Raw genomic sequence first — 26,126 nt, 5'->3', positions numbered from 1 at the left:
GCAGCCTATGCCGTCGCCGGCGACTCACAGCAGCCCAGCTCCAGGTTGAGCTGTTGTTCAGCATCTTAGCTGTAGAGGGCAGTGTCACTGGCCCTCATATGTGGGATCCGAACTGGGGCCCTCTGGCGTTGCAAGCCAGCTCTTAACCAACGCACCACTCGGCAGGCCCACAGTTGCACTCTTATGTACACAAATGTTCATAGCCAAAACCAGGAAATAACCCAGATGCTCTTCAGTGGGTGAATGATTAACAAACTGTGGAACATCCATACCATGGAATACAACTCAGCAATAAAAAGGAAAAAACTACTGATACATACAACAACTTAAATGACTCTCCAGATTATTCTGCTGAGTAAGAAAAGCCAATTTCAAAGGTCATCTTGAAATAAAAAAAGTACAGAAATGAAGCCCAGATTAGTAGTTGCCAGGGGTAAGGGGGCTGAGAACAGAAGGGAAGTAGGTGTGGCTATAAAAGGGCAGCATGAAGGCTCCTTGCGGTGTGAAATTCTGTATTTTGACTGTATCAATATCAATTTCCTGGTTGATATTATTCTATGGTTTATAAGATGTTACCATTGGGAGAAACTGGGGCAAAGGGTTCATGAGCTCTCTGTATTATTTCTTATAACTACATGGGATTCTACAATTATCTCAAAAAATGTTTTATTAAAAAAAAAAAAATGAATGGAAGACAAGTGAGTTAACCTGAACAGGGAAAAGATGCTTTTGGGAGGAAAAAAGAGAAGAGAGAATGAGTTGACAGAGACAGAGTATCCAAAAGGCAGGGGAATCTTATCTCTAAGCTCAAGCTCAATGCTAACTGGGTTAGAAGAGGTGAGGGTTATCAAAGAAGCTCTGATGGCAGAATTGGGAACTTTAAAATAGTAAGAAAACTTGGAATATTAGTCTGTGGGGAGCATGGTTAAGAATTAACAATAAAACAACTTTCACTACTTGTCTTACAGCATGTAAAGTACTTTTTCTTCACTTGCTAATTCATTACACAGAGGTTGTTGATTCTGTTTTATTTATAAAGGTGTCTGACCTAAAACAGAAAATTTTTCTAAAAACATTCTGTCACCACAATTTGCACGTCCCTATGCAATTCTACATAATGGAACTTTACCTGTAGAATTGTAATATAATCCTAACAATAACAGGAGTAAAAATTAATATTATTATCCTTATCCTAAAGAAAGGGATAGGGATAATAATGGGCCTAAACAAAATGGGTTCAAAGAGAAAATGTTATAGTCACACAAAACTTAGTGACAAAAGTAGAATTAGATTTCCAGATTCTCAGCCACGGTAGTGATTACTACAACAGTCATTTTTTTCTCCCTCACACAAAGAATCTCTTTTTCTTCCTCTTATAAGGGTGCCCTGTGAATTGGGGACTGCCATAATTGGCTAATGTAACAAGCAATGTTTATTTCTTTTTGTTAACATTTAAAATCTTTTATAATGCATCTCAGGTAAGTGTGGAGCTTGAATGTTCTAGGTTACCTAAGTAGAAAAGTCCCATGTGAACTGTTCCAAAGCTGTACCTGCAGTTCATTTGAGATAACATTCTTAGGCTAAATTCATTGTCCATGATGCCTGATAAAACTTAACCAGGCCAATGTATCAGTTAATTAAAACTTAACTTTAATTCAACAAGTATTTCCGAGTGGTTACACCCAGTCACTCTTGCTCTCATCTAATAACAGGCAACTATAATAAGATCTATAATACTAAGATGAGGATAAATACAAGGAGTCACAGCCTCACAGGAGCATGAGATGTCAGCTACACCAGTAGAAAGGCAACCAGACAATCAAGGAGAAGCGATGTATAAACAGAGACCTTAAAAATAAACAGGTATCAGCCAGTTGAGAAGTGGAGAGGAAAAAATATAACAGATTGACACAAATATCTGCAGTCATTCACTTCAAAAATACACTAAAATGATCTTAAGAGGAGAGAAATCCTAATGAGAATGAAGAGAAACTCTGGCAGTAAAGTCTGACAGCCAATACACAAGTGGTAATTGACTTTGCAGATCAGAGAAAGATCTAAGCTGGCTATGTAGAAGCCCAGATGAGGCTGCTGGGTGCCAGTGAAACCAAGAGAAACCTAGGAAATAGTCACCGGGCACCTCCAAAAGTGGGCATGTGGGAAGGTTGTAAAACAAGAAGTTCACGTTGAAATTTTGTGTAAGAGACAGATTAGAATTGCAGACGTCCTCTCCCACTCACAAAGAAGAAAGACTGTCCTGTCTCCTGCAGGTACTGGACTCAATGACAACAGGCATAGCAGGAGGGGAGAAGCGATACAGGGGATGAAAAGAAAAATAGGGAGATTAAATGAAATTCTACTTTCTAGACTGAGAATTCTGGCCCTTTCCTTACCCCTTGGCAACCAAAGTGCAGGCAGCTAGGTTTATATCCGTCTCTAAGCAAGATTCTGGAAAATCTGACACATACACTGCCCCCTTCCTCCAGCGGCCCAAAGGACCTATGGCTAATTACAGTGGGAGATTCACCAATGGGGTGGCCTTACCAGATACCCTATATGGAAGCTCACAGTTTACAAACCCCACCTGTGATAAGCTTATCAGCTGTTTAAGCAAGACCACTACTGTTTTTCATTTTAAACCTCGTTTGACTTTTTAAAACTAGGTACTTTGATAAAAATTAAAATAATAGACAATGGCAGACACAGATGGGAATGAAGAAAAGTGAAGGATTTTTATCATTTTTATGTACAAGATAATTAAAAACAGAATTTAAAACAAATCACTCTCAATCCTAATAAAAGTGCATGCCAAAATAGGGTACCTAAAAAGTAAAAAGTACTCAACCTGTATATCCATTAACATAGATGGCAACTCCACTAAAAATCGTAGATGAAGTTCCATCCTTTTGCAAAGCAGCATCTGATCGAAACTGTTCCTCCAATTTCTGGACTTTGGCAGCCATATACCCACCCTAGAATTAAAGAAAAGGCAAACTAATCACAAAAGTTGTACTTTCTCTCCCCCTTTAAAGAAACTTCTATTTATAAATAAATGGATAGAAAGAAGGACCTTATTCTGTACTAGTGACCAAGGTATAATGATGACATAAGTTATAATTTTAAACATGAAACATAGGGAAGGCAATAAAACAGGCAAGTCTAGGGAGACTTTTCTCTCGGTTGACTCAATTTTTAATAATTTTATCACAGTCTTATAATAATAAGGGTTGCTTTAAAAAGAGGGAAAAGGTAAGTCAAGAATAATAAGTTTAATGCTACAAAATATTACTCTTATCTATAAAACAAGCAAAAGTTACACCAAAGTTTAAACCAATTAAAATGTGACAAGTGGTCAAATAAGAGTACATTTCACACTGGCTTCCACTATCTTCTGGATACAGAAAGCTTAAAATTAATAACTTCAAGCAAAATAAAGCAGTTTGACAAACCAGTACGGTCCTCCATATATGTAGATAAGAATACAATAAACCATTCATTCAATGGCTAAATTCTTAACTAATCTATTTGATAGTAATACTAATTTTCCTTAGATAACATGAACCTCAAAAAAGAATATAAAAACACTTATTTTTCCTACAGACCTTTACAAATCTATGAATTCAGCTACACTTTTCCTGAACACTAAAATAAGCTTAATCAATTTCAATTATCAATTAAGTCTTTATTGATTTATCTTTATCAATAAAGAATTATCAATTAACTCTTTAAAATAAAGTTGTAGGTGGGCAGAAGTGGTACATATTTTTTTTCAAAATGGAAATGACTTCATTGTTATTGATTATTCAAATATTACACGCTCCTTGTCAAAAACGTTTTTTTCCCCAGAAGATATACAGAAGAAAATTTAAATTTTCCCATTCATTGTTAACATTTTGAAATCTTATTTTCAAAGTTTATTTCTCTGTCTCAGAACATAATTATTTTTATTCTTTTAAAACACACCCATTTTTCCCAGCCATCATTTTCAGCTCGCCTCCTCCATCCACCTCGTCTCATGGTGGAGCTTCTGTATTAGGAGAAAAAAAAAAAAAGTCAATTTTATAACATAATGTGTCAATCAAGAAAAATGAGAGATTAATATAAATTCAAATGTTCAATTCATAAAAGAATAATACTGAGAAAACTTTTTCTAAAGCATATCATTCTCCTGATTCACAAGTGAAATTTATTCCTAAAAACACCTTCCTACAGATAAGTATCAGGTTTAAATTATAACTACTTTAAATTTAAATTTTAACAGGAAAAACTTTTATGGATTCCTGAGCACCAATCCTAACACCCACTTACATAAAACATCACCAAATCAGACTAACATAGTTGCACTTCCTTGTAAACAATTAGTGTTAACAGAACCTAAGAAAACATATTCCTTCATGAACTGACCTATAATATGGCTCTTAAAACTCTGTCTTTGCTATTACATACTGGACACTTAAGAGTCACTCATAGTGTAATTCATTGACTACACAAAAACCCCTAGAAGAAGTCACTTAAAACAATGCATCTAAAGGGACATGATGCAAAAGATTATCACTGATAATAAACTAGTAATTCTGGCTTTTTTTTTTTTTTTAAGCCGAGCCATCCTGCCACCTGTCAGCAGCTCAGCAGCAGCTCAGCTCGGGCCGGGCATCAAACCACTGTTGCTGAGAGCTGGCACTCTTGAGCGAGCTCTTAACCAACTGAGCCACTCGGCCAGCCCTCTGGCATTTTCTTTAAGGCAATACTTGACCAACTGTGTTATAAAACCACCAAAATGACCAATGACAGCTCATCTTAGGTGTCAGCTGCCTTAGTGGCTAGCAAGTTATAACGTAATTCGTAAGTCAAAGCCTAACGCAAATAGCTACATCATGAGACATGACTATATTGTCCTTCATGGTCTCCATTTAGACATTTTTCTCCTAGTATCTATATACAGGTTAATATCAAATGGTTACCATGTATCACTGGAGAAGCCTTATACATTATTCTAGTCAAATTAACTTTAATATAGTTTATAAAAATTTGTTATTGAATACCTTAAAACATGACACTTTATCCACACACATCAGCAGATACTGTCTTTCAAATATTTCTATTATTGGTATATTGGGGTTTATAGTTTCTCCTTGCTAACATTTACTGTATTTTTCCATGTATAAGATGCACCCTTTTTCAAAAAAATTTGGGGTCTAAAAACTGGGTGAGTCTTATACAGTGGTTGTATGAGCGCAAAAAAAAGTGCGAAAAAAGCGGAAAATGCAACTAAAAAAATATACAACCACTGTATAAGACACACCCAGTTTTTAGATCCCAAATGTTTCGAAAAAGGGTGCATCTTATACATGGGGAAATACGGTATATTGATTATGAATTTTTCTGTCTACTCTTAAAAGTTGTCTAAAAGATAATGCAGAGATATGCTTAAAGAGTTAAATCCAACAGAGAGACAAGGGGCATGAGTTCTGAGAACAGGAGGCAAAGTGATTACTATGTTATGGGTACTGAGGGAGAGAAGAGTTTTGTTTTCTGAAGTTTGACAAAGGTAGGGGCATGGCTACCCAATGTTCATCACGAGTCCCAGAACTGCCATATTTGCTCTGCTAAATATTGTTTTCAAAAGAGGCTTTGTCCAGCTCCTCAAGACTTCTCCCTTACCTTAAAGGAGTCAGGGAAATGTGTTAGCATAGTTCTTGACTTCATATAAACTGAATCCATACATCTGCTCTAACAAGTGAAGAGTTTGGGAGTTCTGGCTATTACAGGTTAAGGCTGCATACTCACAAAAAATATATTCAACAATTAATCTGCTAAATGAGGTAAATTTAAAAAATAAAATATGTTTTTAAAGTTTTAATTCATTTGCCCAATCATTTAAGAGCCTCATTTACTTAAGATCTACTAGGTATCTATTGCGAAAGGTCAGTATGAAAATCCTTATCAATGGCTTAATGAAGGTAGGCAAGTATTAAACAAAGCTGTTAAAAAAAACAAAGCAAGAACAGATTTTAAAAGTTCTTTCCCCATTCCAAAGTAATAAAGCTATCCCAGACAAATGTTTAAAGCTTTGAAAAGTAAAAGAAATGAAGGACTGAAAATAATAATTTGTCATTTCCTCTAATTTGACCCATGTATAGCAGACTCCCATTGGTCCAGGATTCAAATAAGACCAAAAAGGGGAAAAGGAAACAAGAAACATCCTTCATTTTACGCATTCAAATTCTACTTTTGAGAAAATCCCATAACAAATAGTAAACTAGATAATCTGGACCAACTTCCTGTTGAGGAAGAGGAAAGGTACACAAAACATTGTTTTTAAAAAACTGCCTCAAGACAAAGAAGGCCTTAGTAAATAATGAAAAATTACTGGGCCAAGATTTAGAAGATGACAAAGGACACCAGCAACCTCATCTTACCTCTCCTTCCCAAACTGGGACAGCTTCCCCTCTGAGGGCATTTGGAAATTCTAGAAGACTGGCTGAGAGGCTGGGCAATGTTTCTAAGAAGCACAGTGCAAGGGCCGGCTGAGTGGCTCAGTTGGTGAAGAGCTCACTCAAGAGTTTGAGCTCTGAGCAACAGGGTCCCTGGTTTGATTCACGGCCCGAGCTGAGCTGCCAACAGGTGGCAGGATGGCTCAGCTTAAAAAAAAAAAAAGCAGCACAGTGCTAAAGTAACAGAAGTTGGAGTTCAAGCGTTTTCCAAAAATATAAATCTGGGATGAGGACCCTAGTCACAAGAGTAAGTTGAAAGTAGGAAGACCAAACTTTGCAGAACATGTATTTTGCCTTAGACTATTTCAATCTCTGAAAGCAAATTAAGGTAATCTTAGATGGCTAGTGCCCGGAGCATCTGGTGGCACAAATGTAAGTCCTCAGTGCAGAATGACGACAACGTCCTGAACTTCACATCCTTCTACAAACAATTTTGCAATCAGAATGTCTGGCACACAAAGAAAAATAACCAGGCACACAAAGAAACAAGATCACATGAGTGAGAACCAACAGAAACAACAAAATAAACAGACCTACAGAGACTCCACATACTATAATTAACATAGGCTTTAAAATAACTATGCTTTCTATGTTCAAGGAGATAAAAGACAACTATTGGAATATTGGTAAAGAACTAGAAAATATGCAAAGTAACTAAATGCTAACTCTAGAATTGAAAGATACAATACTAGCAATAGGTAACAGCAAGTTAACAGATAAGAGCAAATAAAGAACAGCTGAAAACAAGTCATAAAAAAATATCCAAATAAAGCAGTGGCACAAAGGGCGGAGAACATGGGCGGGAAAGAGATACAGAGGAGAAGGTCTAACAAGTAAATTTGGGGGTGGGGGTGGAGAGAGAAAAGCAGAAATTATATTTGAAGAAATTATGACTAAAACATTCTAAAACTGATTAAAGACATCAAGCCACAAATCCATAAAGCCCAATGAGTTCCTAGCAGGAACAAATAGAAAGCAATCTTTATCTAGATATATAATAGTAAAAGTATGGAAAAATAAAGACAGAAAAAAATCTTAAAAGCTGCCATGAATGGGAAGAACAGGGAGATTCCCTTCAAAATACTCCAAGGAGCAGAAATTAAACAGCTGTTTCTTCAATGGAAACAACAGAGCTAGAAGACAACAGTGCTGAAAGAAAATAATTACTAACTTAGAATTCTATACCCAGAAAAAAATTCCATCAATAATAAGGAAATAAAGGCATTTCAGGCAAATAAAAACAGAAGCTAATGCCACCAGCAAACTTGCACTAAAGGCAACCCTAAAGGATCTCTCTCAGATGGACATTCTCTTACATGGAAGGTCAAAACTACAGAAAAAAATGCAGTAAGGAAAACAGTAACTCTCTGGGTACATCAATGTCAAATACTGACTGAATAAAGATACAATAATGACAATCAGTTATTGCTTGTAGCATAATATACAGCACAAGTGAATAAAAGATTATGAGAAAAGACTAGGGCTACAGGAACCATTTCCAGGCCAGCCTCAGCCATTAACTGGCTTCACTGATCTCTCATAAATTTTCATTTCTCTGGGTCTCAATTACAATATTATCTGGGTCTCTTTCTATATGTCTAAGAGGTTTGGGTAGTTGAGTTCTGTTAACCTAAATAAAGGGGCAAACTGAGGAAACCTCGAATTACCAGAAACTGAATTTGGCAATGTCAGAGGAATTGCATGCTGTAGAAAGCTATAGGCGAGTCCGTTGAGGGACTGGAGGTGGGGAGCTGTATTGATGGGCAGAGAGTGCAAAGAGAGGGAGTCCTGCCAGAATCCAAGCAGTAAGGTTCACTGGCTTGAGGATAGGGAGGGATTCTTGGCGGATGTTCACTGGTCAGGAGATAGGTCTCAGTCTTCTGTAAATCAGGCATTACAGGAAATCAGTCTCTCAGTTCTTAAGTTCATTATTCTAGAGCAGGGGTCGGCAAACTGCGGCTCACGAGCCACATGCAGCTCTTTGGGTAAGTACATGTGGCTCTGAAGTAAAAATGAAAATGAAAATAAAACTATCATAGTTTCATTTATAAAAATTTTTAAAGGATATTATTCACATAATGGTAATTATGTAAAAATATATTTATGGGTCTCAAATAATTTTTAAATTGTTGTGAGGAAAAGGACTGGCTCTTCCGTCTCTACAGTTTGCCAACCCCTGTTCTAGAGGATACATGCATGAGATTCTCCTCATACCTTCTGGTTCCATTTTAGATCGAAATCCTTTCACAGTTCCCTTTGGTGCTCTATACAAGACACACTCGAGGCTTATTTTCAGAAACTAAATATAAAAAGTTAAAACTACTATATCCATATTCTTTAGCAATGTACTTCGATTTCAAAAATTTGATTATGTAAAGTGTTGATGCTCCTCATTTGTTTCTTTATGCGGACCCTTTTACTTATTCCAGAAAGATTTAAGGCAACTTGTCCTATCAAATTCATTTAAATAATCTACGTATAGACTAAGATGGCCTACTACAATAAATTAGGTGATATAAAACTAACTGCAAATCTGGCCTTTACTGAACACCAAGAGTGGCAACTGATCAGCCCTGTCACTGTTGAATGACATCAACTGTGCAACTTTTTTTGTCAGACCATAGATGCTAGATAGTTCAGTATATAGCTGTATATTACATTTCATAGCACAGATAATTATGGCATCAAGAAGTAATTCAGAGCCCATGTATAAGAGACACTACACTATACTACCTTAGATCAAAGCTAATGGAATACGACTATGTGTAAAGCACCATGCTGTCAAAACTACTGAAACAAATGAAACAGACATTTTTGTACGAGTTCTAAACTAGCCCTATACACTTAAGGGAAAGAATTTAGGCCGGAAGGGTAGGGGGAAAAACAAACAAACCCTGGAGCATAAAGCAAACTCAAACTACGTGACCCAGATCTGTAATGCTGGCCAAGAGCAAGGGCAGACCAACCTGGCATGCAGTAAAGCTATCTGAAAACCTGAACTGTACAGCCAAATAAAAGGGAGACTCAGGTGACAGAATGTGAACAATAAGTAGGTTTATCACACTGCTGTTGATACGTGCATAGCATCAAAGACTGTTCATACATCACTCATTTTGGTTAGACTCACATTCGTCTCCTTTTTGATACTCCAAACATTATAAAAGGAAAATATGAAAGAATATGCTATACATATAAAATTGCCATTAATCCTGTATATGAAAGTCAGTAAATTCCTGTTGAATAAAGAAAATGAGCTTATATATAAAGCATAGAATCAACAGTAATATGTCCCAAGCATAGCATACCCCAATATATCAATATTTGAAACTCTACCTTGCATATTTAGTTTAAACTTATCTACTCTTTATTTCTTACTTTAAAACAGCTTTCCAAAGATTGACAATAGAATTCCATGCTGTTTAATGGACAGCAATATCATAGACACTCCCTCCCCCCAAAAGTGGCACACAGAAAAGATTAGCAAACGATACACACTTTTGGTGCTAACAAGAACCATACAACAGGTGGAATTAAGTAAAAATCCTTCAGAGGGTTCTAAAGACTACAGTGCTTCCCTAGTAGTGTGAAATCAGAAAGTAGCTAACATAAAACCCTATTCTTGGAAACTGGTATGCCATAAAAGCTTATGTTCCTGCTAACCAGTAAGGATCTTCGAAAAAAGGGCCTTGACAATGCCTCTAAAGCCATATCCAGGGGAAAAGTTCTCCACTCTAGCTGACTGATTTATTTCTTCAAACAGAACTTTCCCTAGTATGGAAGAGGGCAGTAAGTCAGGATATCACAGCTTGACAGAAATAGCCCTCAGAAATAAAACTCTCTGTTCTTATCCTCTCGGTTCCTGCAACCTTCTCAATCAAAATGTGTCATCTTGACCAACTCCATTCACTAAGAGTACATACCCCTTTACGGACAAGTCATCCAATTACCAAGCCAGACTTGTAAATAAAAATAGTTTTCCTTCTAGTTTTCAGATGAAATTCTTGCAGAATGGGTTCCCAATTTAGCTCCAGTGCTTGATGGCCTTGAGGAAAGTGAGAAACGTTTCTGAAATTGTAATGTACAACCTAAAATAACCTGCAAGCTTCTCCTTATCAAGCAGCATTACTGTAGAAGCCAATTACTGGATTTTAAAAATTACTGAAAAAAATGGATGAAGAATGAATTTGTATATGCAAAATATGCAAAAGTACCCTTAGCCTTAGCGCACTTAGGGTATGCCCTCAATAAACATTCACTACTATTATACTAACCTACTAATCTGCAGGGCCAGCGTGGAAATCAAATGAGAGCACATTATGGACACCCTCCAAAATTGTAAAGTAGAAAACTCTGTTATTTTATGTAAGTTATCCATGGCCTACAACCTAATGGAAAGAACAATAGATTCAGTGACACAAGATGTGGGCTCTAATCCCAGTTACACGCCTGCCTAGCTATATGATTTGGGGAGTCTGACAGCACTGAGGCTCTTACCTCCACCTATAAAACAAGGTCTCACTGGTCAGCACTGAGTAGAGTCCCTGCGAGGCTATGAGCTGGGTGCAGGGTGCACGTGGCAGGAGGAAACAGAGTTGGGGGTAAAAGCAACAAGCAAGTAAGGTTCCACTCTCTAAACCCACTTCAATTTTAGCAGCCCGGATTTTTATATGTTTTAGATTATTTGAGGTCTGAATAAGAGTGTTTTTGAAGAAAAAGCTCAAATTGAAAAAGCCTGAAAACTACAACTAATGAACTAAAAACGAAGTCTAGAGACTTTGGGCTCTGTTCTGTGTTTCTGTAAGTCACTCTAAAAAAGGGAAAAAACATCCCAATCTTTAAAAGGGTCATCAGCTAAACTCACCCTTAAGTCCTCAAGTAATGAAATAAAAAAGACCAACCAGAGTTGAGGCTGTCCGGTGCAGTCAGGCGAGGGCCCAGTGTCCACATGAACAGCCCACCAGGAGAGTCAAATTTAAGACAAAGGAGAGCAGCTCTACCTACAATGAGCCCAGAGACCCTGAACACCTACAATGAAGATTTCCTGATTCTTCCGTTCTCTTAATAGGGATGTTCAAAACCTATGAAGAGTCTCATGAAATATCTGCTTATTAAAAAATATATCAAAATTACTTATGCATACTTTTCCCTTAACTTTATTTCATTTTTTGCTGGAGCACACTGTTATCGGTTCACTCTGGACTTCCAAAGTGCATTTTAAGAGGCTCATCAAATTCCACTACAAAGAACTTTCATTCTTCCTTTTTACTCATTATTTATGGATTTTAATATCTACCCATGGATAATTACAAGAAGCAATCACTTTCATGCAAAAGCAGTATTTCATCTATTTCCTCAAAAATTATTAACATAAGGTTCCAAACAGTTCATCACACACCACCCAAATTCGCATTACATATCCAGAAAATGCCCAAATAAACATTCATCAGTGTTAATCTGTTGGTTACATATTTGTAACTCTATAAAGTATACTATTAAGTAATGAAACTGACTTTGGCTTTTATTCAGTCTCATTACAGTAGTCATATCTACATGTATGGGTTTATCTTCATTTGATAGTTACTTAAGAAACAACTGCATAATGAATTGGACTATGCAAGTGAATATTAAACAAATGAATGAATGCGGGTATTACAGTATAATATGACATGAATGCAAAGAAAGCAGCCTGTGGCCACCCAGACCATCACGAGGCAAAGGTAAAATAAAAAAAGTTTACCTTTGGCTCACTCTCATATCGCTGCTACTCAACACTTCTTTTCTCCTTCACCTTAGTTAGCTATCAATTTTCTGCTAAGGCACTTATTAACAATTGAAGAACTGGTTAATAACTGGTTTAAGGTATGTTCCATCCCAGGGACATGTGTATTTAAAAGGACTTCTCCACAGCCTTTCAGTGGGGAAAGGAACAGCCTTTCAACAAATGACACTGGGAAAACTGAATACCCACATGCAAAAGAATGAAGTTGGACCCTTGCCTTACACAATACACAAAAAATAACTCAAAATGGATCAAAGACCTGAATATAAGACCTAAAATTATAAGACTCTTAGAAAAAAACATAGGAGAAAAGCTTCATGACACTGGATTTGACAATGATTTCTTAGATATGACAAAAGCATAGGCAACAAAAGGAAAAACAGATAAATTAGACTATCAAAATTAAGACTTCCATGCATCAAAAGGATACAATCAATTAAGTAAAAAAGCAACACACAGACGGGGAGAAAATATTTGAAAAGCATCTATCTCATAAGGGATTAGTACTCAGAATATACAAAAAATGCCTACAACTCATGGAATAACCCAATTTAAAAATGAACAGAGGATCTGAATAGATCCCTCTAAAGATATACAAATGGCCAATAAGCATATGAAAAGATAATCAACATCACAAATGATTAGAGAAACACAAATAGAAACCACAATGAGATACCACCTCACAACCATTAGGATCCCTACTATCAAGGAAACAGAAACTATCAAGCACTGGCGAGGAGGATGTGAAGAAATTGGAACCCTTGTGCTCTGTTGGTAGGAATGTAAAATGGCAAAGCCACTATTGGTATAACAGTTCCTTAGAAAATTACAAATATAATTATCATATGATCCCGCAATTTCACTATGGGTTGACAACAGGATCTAGAAGAGATGTGTACACCCATGTTAATAGGAGTATTATTCACAACAGCCAAAATGTGGAATCAACCCAAGTGTCCAGTAATGGATGAATGAATAAGCAAAATGTGGTATATACAGAGGGTGCCATAGAAGTGTATAAACATTTTTAAGAAAGGAAAAAAACTATTAAAATTGTAATACTCAATATATACTGATAACAAAAGATGAATACAAGTCACGTTTGGCTTCTGCAATTATAAGAGGTGCTCAAAGTGGTTACCATCAGCGTCCAGACACTTCTGATTATGGGGAACTACTGCTTGAGCAATACTGACGGAAGTGTCCACTTGTATACATTTTTTTGGCACCCAGGTACATACAATGGTGTATTTTCAGCCTTAAAAAGAAATTCTGACAGACCCTGCAACAAGGATGAACCCTGAGGACATTTTGCTAAGTGAAAGAGCCAGTCGCAAAAAGACAAATACTGTATGATTCTACTTATTACCGTATATTAGGTACCTAGAGTAGTCAAATTCATAGATACAGAAAGCAGAATGGCGGCTGCCAGGGGCTGAGGGAGGGGGAAATAGGGAGTTGTTTAATGGGTATAGAGCAGCGGTTCTCAACCTTCCTAATGCCGCGACCCCTTAAATACAGTTCCTCATGTTGTGGTGACCCCCCCAACCATAAAATTATTTTCGTTGCTACTCTATAATTGTAATTTTGCTACTGTTATGAATCGTAATGTAAATATCTTTTTGTTTTCCGATGGTCTTACGCGACCCCTGTGAAAGGGTCATTCGACCTCCAAAGGGGTTGCGACCCACAGGTTGAGAACCGCTGGTATAGAGTATCAGTTTTGCAAGATGAAAAAGCTCTGGAGATTGGTTGCACAACAGTGAATATACTTAACAGTACTGAACTGTGTACTTAAAAAATGGTTAAAATGGTATATATTTTATATTTATATGAATTTCACCACAATAATTGTTTTAATAAGACAAATTTTAAAAAGAAAAAAAAAAGATTTCTGACACTGGAAACACTCCACAGGCGGCTGGGCTCACAGACTGGCTGGAGAGGTACAGGGAAGGGACACCTGGGATGTTCAGTTGGGAGTACAAAGCTGGGAAAGAGGCTGCTTCCCCAAAAACTTGGAGACATCGTTTGTAAAGGGTAAGTGTTACTGTGTAACACAAACCAGCAGTGCAGCCTTATCAAGCATTTTGGCCTTTTCACCCTAGAAGGCAACTAACTGTGCAAAATAACTAGTACTTGGCCTACCTGCTGCTTCTGCAGATGTGTTGTAAAGATAAACAGATGTAAAGACCCCTTTGAAAAATACAAGCACTATGGAAATGTAAGATACTACTAGGGATGTGTTAAAGTTTAAAGAATTTAAATTTAAATGGTCAAAATTTTTCTGAAAGGAGGAAAACAGAAAGCATCAGTCAACAGGTAAATTTTTTCAAAGATGGTGGGAATATGGGTACTGCCTATACAGCAGTATCTAGGATTTTTTTTCTTGGAGGGGCGGGCAGTGGCAGACAGAGTATTGCCCTTATACTCTTAAGTGACAAAGTAAATGAAGTACTGGCACAGTTGCTAAATGAGGCTGACAATGCCTGCCCTAATGTGCTCATATTTGTCCTTAAATGGAAAAGGCTGTAACACCAGATAAACAGCTTGTTATGTAACATTTAGATATGAAAATACAGCTGTTTTGATGCAACCACAGAGACCATCACTGCCTAAGGCGGTAGTCCCCAGATTGCTGAAGTTCTCGGCACAAGAAATTCTTGAGTTTCATAACCCAGAGAAACACTCATAGAACTTCTTCCAGCCCCATCCACATACTGCAGTCAAATCTGACTTTGAAGAGACCCTCACCAAGCTATTGGGTTGTCGGAAAAGTCATGACGCATTTTTTCTTTTTTTTTGTTGTCAAAATGCGTCATGACTTTTCCGACAACCCAATATTTAAAACAAAAACAAAAATCAGACACTTAGGTGAAGGGTATTAAGTCCTTGTAATAGCTGTCAAGAAGCACAACTACTAGCTCTAGTCTTTAGCATAGACTCACTTTTAGGGATTCTAAATCAAGATGACAGTTGACATCCTAAGAACAAAAGCTGTGTATTTATTATCCTAAAGAACTGTTTCATGCATTTAAAAATACATATATGTGTGTATGTGTGTGTGTGTGTGGGGGGGGTTGTCGGAAAAGTTATGATGTATTTTTTCTATGTTTTTCGTTGCAAAAATGCATCATGACTTTTCCAACAACCCAATATGCAAGATACTTAGATCACATATTATTCCTAACCTAATAGAAGCCTTAATATTTTTAAAATTTATTTTAACATAGTTTCTTCACCTTCAGTATACTGACATATTTTCCTATTACCCATTTTTCCTGCTTCAATGAAATAAGTCCTGAAACTAATAAAAAAAAAAATGAGCCCCCAAGATGAGAATCTACTCATAAAGATTTTATGAAGTGAAATATATTCAACAGAAGTGTATTGAGAAAAAAAGCAATAATTCCTGCACGGTTTTAGATATCATTCTGATCAACACCAAATAAACACAGCATTCAAAGAACTTCAATCCACAAAATAAAAGTGGCTATTATACAGCACTCTCTAAACAACAAATTATAGGCTTGGATACATAAGCCTTTTCTAGTAGTGAGTGTGGTCTTTCTCCCTTTCCTTGAGACATTCTCTGTTATCTTCCTGGTTACTGATTTGTGTTTATATACTGCTTTGTCATGCTGCCAGTATTCAGTCTTGCTAGGTGCTCCTTTACAAAAATAGTATTTCCTTCTCTATTTTTAAAAGCACATGTTTACTGTAGAAAACAGAGAAAATACAGGAAATGAAAAAGGGAAGGGGAAAACTACCCATATTCCCATCATCTTTGAAATAATTTACCTGTTAACGGATACTTTCTATTTCCCTTTCAGTAAAATTTTTACCATTTAAATTTAAATTCTTTAAACTTAAACACACCCCTAGTAGTATCTTATATTTCCATAGTGCTTGTATTTTTCTGGAAATGAGATGATTAAAAAAAAAAAAAAGTAAAGTACATGGGCCGGCCGAGTGGCGCGATGGTTAAGAACTCGCTTGGGATGCCAGAGGGCCCCGGTTCAGATCCCACATGTGAGGGCCAGTGACACTGCCCCCCATTCCCCAATAAAAAATCTTAAAAAAAAAAAAAAAAAAGTTGATAACATCCTGAACTAGGGCATTGAGTTTGGATGTGGTATTTCAGGCTTTATAGTAACAACTCATCCTACCCTATTCTAGGAAATGTCTGATAGGAGACGCTGTATGACAAACAAAGGTTATCTCTCCAATAAAAATAAAAAAAAAAAAAAGTACAGCAGGAGGAATAAAAAGCGGTCTTCACTAAGGAGCAGTGGTATACTCTCACAGGAAAGCCAAATGATTATCAGTAGAAAAGTTCAAGGATTCCAAAGACCACTGTAGAGCTTAGTAATAGGAACAGAACTCAGCTGGAGAAAAAAGGAAGTAATGTCAAAGAAGAGGGGACTATGTGTATCCTGAGCAGTGGTTCTCGTACTTGAGCAGGTATCAGAATCACTTGGAGGGCCTGTCAAAATGCAGACTACTGGGGTCCAACTCCCCAGCTTCCCATTCAGTAGCTTTAGAGTGAGGCCAGGAATCTGCATTTTTACAAAGTTCCCCGGTAATGATGTTGCTGGTGTAAGGCACATAATTTGAGAACCACTGATTCTGCCTGTAGTGTATCTGGAGTGGGAAGTGAGAACAAAAACCAGTACACAGGTTCACAGGTAATGATGACACAGAGTATACAAGTAGAAAAACTGTTGATACTGTGTACGCTACCGTAGAAAGAATTTCACAGTAGGACCAAATGCAACTCACCAGTTGAAGGTTCTGATTAGCTTACAGGTGACAAGATCTCTCCTGTCATGCCTCCCATCTCCTCTCCCCACAATTCCAGATATGATCTAATAGTTTACTCCACATCCACTTAGCAGTCACTGTAATTTGCAGTTTTCAAGGTGAGTAAAGTATAAAGCACAATCCAAAGTTATCAGAGAAAAAAGATTTGCAATAATAAAACTACTATACAGGGGCCTACATTAGGGGGCATGACAAAATGCAATAAATCCACAAAGAAAATAGCAATAAATCTGTTGGAGAAGAGATCCAAGAAGGCTTCACTGAAGAGGTTAATCTAAGCTGAGAACAATGAGGAGGATTTTAATGGGCAGAGGGGGCAGACGGGGGTTTCATGAAAAAGGAAAATTCATGATAAAAAACAAATGAAAAAATATAGAAGTTTAAGGCAAGATTTGGGATTTACTGGTATTTCGGACACATGGCCAGAGAAAGTGATAGAGGAACTAATAAAGGTAGTTGAGGAAATAACAGAAGGCCCTGAATATCTTACTAAGAAGCTTGAGCCTTCCTTTGTAAAAAGTTAGAAAAGTGTAAATCTGTGTACGTAAATGATGAGGAATAGGATGGCTGCAGGGGCACGTTGGTTAAGAGTTGGCTTGGGACACCAGCTCTGAGCAGCAGGGCCCTGGTTCAGATCCCACATGAGGGCCAGTGACGCTGCACCCTCTACAGCTAAGATGTGGTGAACAACAGCTCGACTTGGAGCTGGGCTGCTGTGAGGTGACGGCGTGGGCTGCTGTGAGGTGACGGCGTGGGCTGCTGTGAGGTGACGGCGTAGGCTGCAGCGGGGCTGCAGTGGGCTGCCATGAGCTACCGTGAGTGGCTGGCAGCCAGCACGAGCGGCCGGCAGCTGGCATGAGCTGCTGTAAGCCACCGTCCAGTAGCTGGTGACCGACTGCCTCACTTGGGAAGGGCGCAATGATTAATACCAACATGGCCAGTGAAGCAACGTTCTCAACAACTAGACTGAAGAACAAAACGACAGCAACTTGTCTGTTCCCCTCCCCCAATTCCCCAATAAAATCTTTAAAAAAAAAAGAAATATTTTCCTGTTGGACATAAACAATATGAAAAGAGCATTAACCTACACCTGCAACATTGTAAACTAGAGCTAACTAATAACTTCAACTCAAGTGCTAAAATTCAAAACGGCAACTAAGTTACTAAAATATTTTATAATTCTAACAACAAACACATTATCAATCCCTCCATCTCAACCAACAAGTATCACTTCATAGGTTTAGATTTCCTTTCACTTAGCAGTATGAGTAATAACCTGTCTAAAATTCCCAATTCCAAAAGAAATACCCCAAAATAAAACTTTTCACAGTCAAAATTATAGAGCTTTTAAAGTACCAAAAATTATGTAGTTTATAAACTTACCTATAACACAATTTTTGTAAATATCTGGCTCAAACGAACATCAGCCAGGTTTTAAATACTATTGTATCAATTTTTTAAAAGTTAGATTTTCAACAGAAGGCAATCCTTCTGTATACATATATTAAAATGTAACCTGATCCAATTTTTAGTATAATGAAGATCACTAGGTTACTACTACAGAAGTGTGTTCTATATAGTTTCAACTGTCACAAATGCCTGTTTCTCATTTCTTCAGCAACTGCTGTATAATGAAGAACTTGGCTGGCCATTGGCCCTGGTTCTTGGGAGGGAGACTTTAGATGCTTAGAATTTCACAACTCTTAGGAGTGTCTCTGAGAATCATGGTGGGACACTGGGACCACCACCTCTTTTATATTCATAGGTGACTTCCAGTGAGCCCCCGGTTTCAGGATGGGGTGGGTCATGATAGAAAGGCCAATCATGTGACTAGAGAGTTGGGGCTTTGTTTGAGCTGCACAGGAGGGGCGCTGCAAGCTGAATTCAACTGTGTGGTCAATAATCCAATCATGCCTATGTGATAAAACGCCAATAAAAACTCCTGGGCACTAAGGCTTGGAAGAGCTTCCCTGGTAGTCATATTATCAATGTAGTGGGAGGATGAGGACACAGAAGCTTCGTGTATGAGACCCTCCCAGGCTTCTCTCTATGTAGTATCTCTTGATTTGGCTGGTCCTGATTTATATCTTTCACAATAAAACCAGAACTGCAAGTACAGCACTTCCCTGAGTTCAGTGAGTCCTTCTAGCGAATGATGAAGCCTGAGGGGTTACTGGGAACTCCCAAAATTGTAGCCAGTTGGTAAGAATTGCAGGTGGCCTGGAGGTCCTGGGGCACGCAACTGGTATCTGAAGTGAGGGGAGTCTTGTGGACTGTGCCCTTAACCTGTGATACCTTGCCAAACTCTGGGTAGTTGGTGCCAGAGTCGCACTGAAGCTGTAAAAACAGGATATAGCGCCCTGCCTCTTTTCTCAGGACTCTTAGGGAAACTGAATGAGAAAAAGTTGAGTAAAAGCACTTTTAAAGGCATAAAGCAAAAAGGAAAGGAATTTTGTGGTTATGCTCTCAGAAATATTAAAGAAGAAATCATTAAAGTATTTTTAAAATTCAGGATTGTCCAGCTTAAATTTTTAAAAAGGCTTAAAGAGCCAATAAGTCATCAAGACATAGAGCTTATTATAAGATAAAATTCAGAACTTTGATGAAAGCATTTAAAAGAACAAGGAATCTAAATCATAATTTCAATTACATAATTAAGACTAGTGCCAAAATGATAAAATATATTAAGTCCATTCTTACTAAATCTCAACTGCAGAAATAATGGAGTTTAGAAAATGTAAGATTGAGGTATTTTCTGACTAAACTTCCAAAAAGCTCATTTTAGCCTTGGCTATGACCAGAAATGATTGAAGTCAATAAGCAACATTTTGGTTACTCAGATATTGGGTTCAAATAAAAACTATTCACATCACAACCGACTTCTTGCCCATCCCTAACTAATCTTTCAATTCTAGCATAAAGCCAAGAAACCAGACTGGTCTTTAAAAGATTTCTCAAGCCATCATCCTTTGTGCATAAGGCAGCTAGCTACCTGCCTATATGAGAAAGCATAATTTCTAAATGCACTATAGAATTTGTTTCTATTATTTTAAAGCCAATGGTTAAGAAAAAACCCTCAAGATTTTAAATCACAAATTTCCAAGAATATACTGCTCAATTTTCTACCCTCTTGAACATATGATACTAAGCATACACTGGTCTTTCTTTGGGTGACAAAGGGAGCAGGCAGCTTATTAGTGTAGCAGAAAAAAAATGGCCTTAGAGTAAAAAACAAAACCAAAAATACCCTTAGGTTCTAGTCCTATTTGTCCTCTTTTTCAGGTGAATGACTCCTCTTTATCAAGTGAATGACTCCTGGAAAATGACTTCTCATTTTCCTCCAGGAAAATATAAAGGTATGTCTACAGAATCAGTAAGGTTCATTCTAGCACCAGCATTCTGAATAGACTTGTGTTGAGAAGTCAACAACTCATAATTTAGATACTTTTCAAATTTTAAGTCTCGCAAGTAGATGTCAAAAATCAATAAAGCTTACTATGGTGCAAAAATGTTCTAATGTGTCCATCCTTACTTATTAAAAACAGAGTTAGCAAAGACTTGCCCCATAATCAGCAGCACATCATTAAATTTTATTATTTACTTGTTAACCTAAAATTTATTTTAGCTTTAAGCGAATTTAAAGACATTCGTGCTTTCTTAAATCCTGATGCATCACATCATTATATACAAAACCTTTTCAAACTATTTACAAAGCTGACCCAACCATGACACACAATGCTTTGACTTATTTTTAATAAGAATGTGAAAAAATTTAATGACTGTGCATATCATCAGCCTATTAAAAATGTTTCACACTATGGAATAGATAGGCATTTAAATATAACAGTGGTTAAATCCAAAAAAACTTAGCCACAAACGATGATGAAACTGCCAATAGTTAAGAGGAACATCACAAATAATGTGACAAAACAACTGGCAAGTTTCCAAACAAAAACCTTGATTTTAGGTGCTTCATAGCAAAGTGGTTATGACTTTAGGTTTTGGAACAAATGTTACACAGAAAGGCAGTATTTTGATTTCTTTTTAAGTTTAAGGCCCAAAGATTAGGATCCTACTGGCTGAGGTTCAGGCTTAGAAATAAAACATAATGAAACAATGTTCCTACAAAGAGGCATTTTACTACAGAGAAGAGGACTAAGTAAAAATAACTGGTTTGATGCAAGTGCAATTACCACAGGCAGAATCTTAATTTTTAAGAATAAGTCAAGGTGCATTAGCTCAAAGAATTTAAGTTGCTTGTCCCCATCAATTTCCCCACCTCTATTTCTGTAAATGCTAGAGAAAAAACAAAATCACATTACAAAAATAAGAGAAAGGAAAAAGAAGATATGAAGTACAAGCGGTTTACTATAAGCTCTAATTAATAACCAAATGCAATGGGGGGGGAGGGGAGACCCCTAATGAAAGGCAGCAATTGAACACATTGAAGATGACAAAACATCTCTCCTTTCCCAAACACAAGACTCTTACTTCAACTGGATCTTCAAGGATTTTCCTGTTTTCAGCCTCTAGCAAGTCCTTTCATCACTACAATCATATCTCCAGCTGAACTTCAAAGGGAAATATATAAAAGCCACTCTGGTGGGCGGCTGTTGAGATCATCACTCATAGCATCTTCCACAGATCTAAGAATAAAAAGGCTGACTTACACATTAAGACCAAATACTGGTCACCATTCTCAGTTTATTTTGTAATCTACTCCAGACATCCACAAACTGTATTTATTTTTAAAAAGGGTTCCATAAGTATAACTTTGGTAGCCAAAAAAATTCAGCCCAAGTAATAAATCTAAAATTCAATGATTGCATTTTTATCTCATACAAAACCACAAAATCTTAAGTGAATACTCCAAGCTAATTCCAAACATTGTTTTTAAAAACTATAAAATAACCCAGTGCTAAGCACTTTACATATATTAACTCAATTATTACCATAATCCTATGAGGTTATTATTATTGTCCCCATCTTACAGATGAGCAAACTGAGGCACCAAAAAGCTATTAACTTACCCAAGACCACACAATCAGTAAATGGAAGGAGCCAGGATTTGGACTCCAGACCAGAGTTTAAATCAACTATACCATTCATTCGTTTAACAAGTTTTACTAAGAACCTACTATGTGCCAGGCACAGTTCTAAGCACTGGGGAGAGAGCCATGAACAAGTCAGATAAGGCATCTTTCTGCCCTCTGGTGGGGGAGAGGCCTTGGAGCAAATAAGTCTAATGCAAGAAATTGATAAAAAAAGTGAAAAGTGTATCTTCACCTAGTAATAAACGCTATGGAGAAAAATAAAGCAAAAAGAAAAAATCAGAAGTGACGGAGGGAGGGGCTGGCTTCTATTTTAGGGATCAGGGGAGTCCTCCCTAGGGGTGATGACATGTGAGCAGCAAACAGAAGATATAAAGGCAAGATAACTAGCAGGAGGAGGGGTGGCGCAAGGAAGGGGCGGCCAAGTGGCTCAGTTGGTTAAGAGCTCGCTCAAGAATTTGAGCTCTGAGCAACAGCGGTTCGAGTCCAGCCCGAGCTGAGCAGCCGCTGAGTTGCCAACAGGTAGCAGGATGGCTCAGCTTTAAAAAAAAAAAAAAAAAAAGAACAGCAAGGATAACACCCCTATGGTAGGAAGAGTTTGGTTTGTTCAAGAAACTGCAAAAGGACCATGGACCTGAGGCAGGGTGATAAAGAGTCATGAAGGAGACAAGGGTACAACTGGCAGCTGCCAAACCATGTAATGCCCTGATGGGCTGTGGTAAGGAGTTCTGATTCAATTCTAAGAGTTACAGGAAGCTTGGGGAGGATTTTGAGCAAGAAAATTGATTTGTTTCTTTAAAAAGATCGCTGTTATGTGGGGATCAGTGAGGGAGAGAGCAAAAACAGGGACAGCAGGGAGGGCACTGTTTCAACAGTGTAAGGAAGAGACATGGGAACTCAGACGAGGATTCAGGTACTGTTTATACGTAGATGAGATACTAAAAGAACATGAAACCTAACTATCTCTAAAAAAAGACTTTTTTTATATTCCTCTTCCCTTCATCTCCCATTCCTGACTTCACTTTGAAAATCAGATTCTTCTTTTTTAAAATCCATGTTAATGCTTCAGTTGGTGCTATTCTAGGAGGAAAAGATTAAAAGGTATTTCCTTCGTTTATAAATGTCCTGTTTAATATACTCTATGATATACAAATATGCCACATACACTCATACATTCTTGAGAAGTTGAAAGAGCTTTACTGCTGTTTAGGGCTTGTTCATTTATTTGGAGACAAGAAGAGGTACCTATCACCTCTTCTGATTAGCTTTCTTCTCATGCTTTGTCTCCAGCACATCCTGGCTCATTCTAGATTGTGAATTTCAATAACAAGGCATTCCAAAGGGAATATGTATTTACTGAGTATCCCCATGTACCAGGGACTCACTAGGCACCTTATATTTAAGAACTCATTTAATCCTCAGCTACCCAAGGTGGGAATGAGGCCTTTTCTACAAGAAAAAAATCAGAGATATTAGAAGCTTAAATTGTGCAAGGCCACACAGCTAATAATGGACAGAGCAGAATTTAAATCTACAACTCCAAAGTTCTTGTCTTTCTACTACAGCATCTAACAAAGAAAGGACTTTCAAATATGTATTATATATAGCGTTCCTAACTTATTAATGACTAGGTTGTTCCTGGTGAAGACAGGATTTTTCTCTTATGTAGAGAAATCTGAGTTTTGAAGTTAGAGATGAGAAAAATGTTCTTACATATTCAAGTACGTTATTTTTTAAAATTATTTTCTACTTGAAATTAATCTTAAAATAGTGATTCCCACCTTAAATCTTAAGTGTGTATTGGTTAGAAAAAAAGTCTTAAATATGTCCTGTTTACCATAAAACAGGTGAAAAGGTCTATGACAAAAGACAAGTTCAGTCCAGACCCTGCCCTGGAGACCTTCAAGACAGTCTGAGAAAAACAGGATGTGGATGTAAAGATAACCAAAAGTGGCAAATAAATAGCCTAAGACTGAATGGAGGATATCATCGGAGATAGAGAAGGATTCCTAGAACAGGAACTGTGGGTGAGCTTGAGGAGTCCAGCATAGGAAGTACACGGAGGGACCATGCTAGCAGCATTTGCACAGGCTAAGACAAGGCAACGTGGGAAAGCAGAGACGGGAAGTTTGGAAAGGAGGTAAACGGTACTCCCCACAAGATGGGTTACTGTGCATGCCAAAGGAAGAACCAAGATTATGCTATGTCCTACCCTACCTACAGAGAAAATGGCTATTTCTCCAAGGCTGATACGCAGAATTAAGAACAGTTACATAAAGCCCTTAATAGTTGCAAGCCCTTTTATGGTATATGCTGGTCCATATTATTTGTACCTAAATGATACCATTTCTACTCTTTACGTGACTTGAGCAGACGTGGAAGACAGACAGAGTAGACTTATACCATCTGCAATTCTTTTTTAAAATAAAGGAGAGTCTAATACATTAAGGTATTTCTTTAAAAGCTGGTTTTAAGTAGTAAGAGCAGTGAACTGCATAAAGAAAGCCCCTTCCCGTCTTCACAGGGGCTGACTCGTTTTAACAGTGTGTGGAAGCATGAAAGGGACTCTTGTAAGGACAGGTGGGTAAAGGTGCCCTGCACATTACGGTAACAGTAAGTAACAAGGAAAAACAAGTGAATAAAAGGTGCCTTCAGATATTCCGACCCCGATTCCGGGATCCAATTGGGGGGGGCGTGTTTGATGAAGAGGTAACGGAGGGGAGACGTGGTGGCGGGAGACTGGCAGAAAACACCGCACTCGGCCCCCGCCGACACCCTGCTCTGCTCCATGAACCAGCGACCGAACGCGCACACCAATGAATGGCGCGCCGCTGAATGGCCGGCGAGGCGCCGGCGCAGGAGGGAGTTTGCGGCGCAGTCGGAGTGGGGCCGGGAGGCGTCCGCGGCGGGCCGCGGAGGGCAGGGCCGCGGGCACCAGTCGTCGCGCGGCGCCTCTGCGGGTGGCCCTGTGAGGGGCCGGGCAGGTTGCGCCAGGGCGGAGGGGGAAGGGAGGTCACCGTTACATAACCCGGCGGCCGCCGCGCTCGGGACCCCGCGGGCCGTCAGGCCTCCAGAGAACGGCCGCCGTATCCGGCCGGCGCGCCCTCTCCGCCCAGCCTCAGCAGTTCGTGCTCCGCCGCCGCCGAGCGGGTCTGCGGCGCCTACAGGATGCGCGTGTCCGGTCCCGCCCCTCCCCCACCCCGGCCGGCCGGGGGTCGCTCACCTTCTGCGTTGCCCCAGACCACCATGCCCGGCAGAGCCGCCTCGTCCGGCTTCGCGGGCCCGGGTGCCGCCGCCGCCGCCGCCGCCGCACACTGTCCTCGCCTGAGCCGGGAGGAGGGCTGGGGAAGGAGTCACACAGCCGCGCCGCGGTTCACGCTCGTCCCACGCTCGCGGAGGCCGGCCTTGCGCGCTCCGCCGAGGCCCCGCCCTTCGCCCTCCGGCGGGCGCGCGCGCCGCAGCTCCGCCCCGCCCACCTCCCCTCAGCGGTCTGCGCGCTCCCTGGCTCCGCCCCCACACCTCCCTCTGCGGGCGGTGTCCTGCTCTGTGTGCGCGCCCGGGGAGCGGCTGGCCCCGCCCCGTCCGCACTCATCGCCGCGCGGCGCACGCGCTCGCCCGCGCCCTGCCTAAGGCGACCCCGAACATCGGGCGCGGCGCCGCCGAGTTCGGCAAAGGCCGCCACGCCCCTCCCCGGGCCCGCCCTCTTCTCACGCAGTGGTCCGCGGAGGCAGCGCCGCCGCGGCACGTGACCGTCTCGCTGGCGGGGGAGGGGCAAACGCGGTGCGGGCCGGCTTTTCGTATTGCGCAGCGGGTTCCGCACCTTGCGACCTCCGCACCTCGCGCTCGGGTCGCTGCCTCCGACTGGGCACTGATTTCCTTCGGCGAGTCCCCGCCGCCCTTGCCCCGCACTCCCCAGTCGGAGAGGACAAGCGCAGGGACTGACTGACCATGCTTGAAACCCTGGTGCTGCCGGAGCAT

The 26,126-nt window shown here is 39.3% G+C and overlaps 1 protein-coding gene across 5 annotated transcripts in view; it reads right to left on the bottom strand.

Annotated features, from left to right (window-relative positions):
- REV1 (REV1 DNA directed polymerase) overlaps window positions 1-25,572 on the bottom strand; it is a 94,019-nt gene extending 68,447 nt beyond the window's left edge. For 3 of the 5 annotated variants that reach the window (XM_019669204.1, XM_019669205.1, XM_019669208.1), the window contains exons 1-3: window positions 25,372-25,572; window positions 3,964-4,027; window positions 2,846-2,972 (exon numbers count right to left, since the gene is read on the bottom strand). In XM_019669204.1, coding sequence (XP_019524749.1) covers window positions 2,846-2,972; window positions 3,964-4,017 — 181 coding nt within the window. In that variant the 5' untranslated portion in view covers window positions 4,018-4,027; window positions 25,372-25,572. Of the gene's footprint in view, window positions 1-2,845; window positions 2,973-3,963; window positions 4,028-25,371 lie in introns of those variants that run through there. The other 2 variants (XM_019669206.1, XM_019669207.1) reach the window with 2 other exon arrangements.
- Between the last annotated feature and the right edge of the window lie 554 nt (window positions 25,573-26,126).

The sequence above is a fragment of the Hipposideros armiger genome, unplaced genomic scaffold (assembly GCF_001890085.2).
Source record: "Hipposideros armiger isolate ML-2016 unplaced genomic scaffold, ASM189008v1 scaffold_550, whole genome shotgun sequence".
Taxonomy (NCBI): Eukaryota; Metazoa; Chordata; class Mammalia; order Chiroptera; family Hipposideridae; genus Hipposideros; species Hipposideros armiger.
Note: the sequence above shows the minus strand (reverse complement) of the source record. Positions and strands in the feature narration are given on the sequence as shown.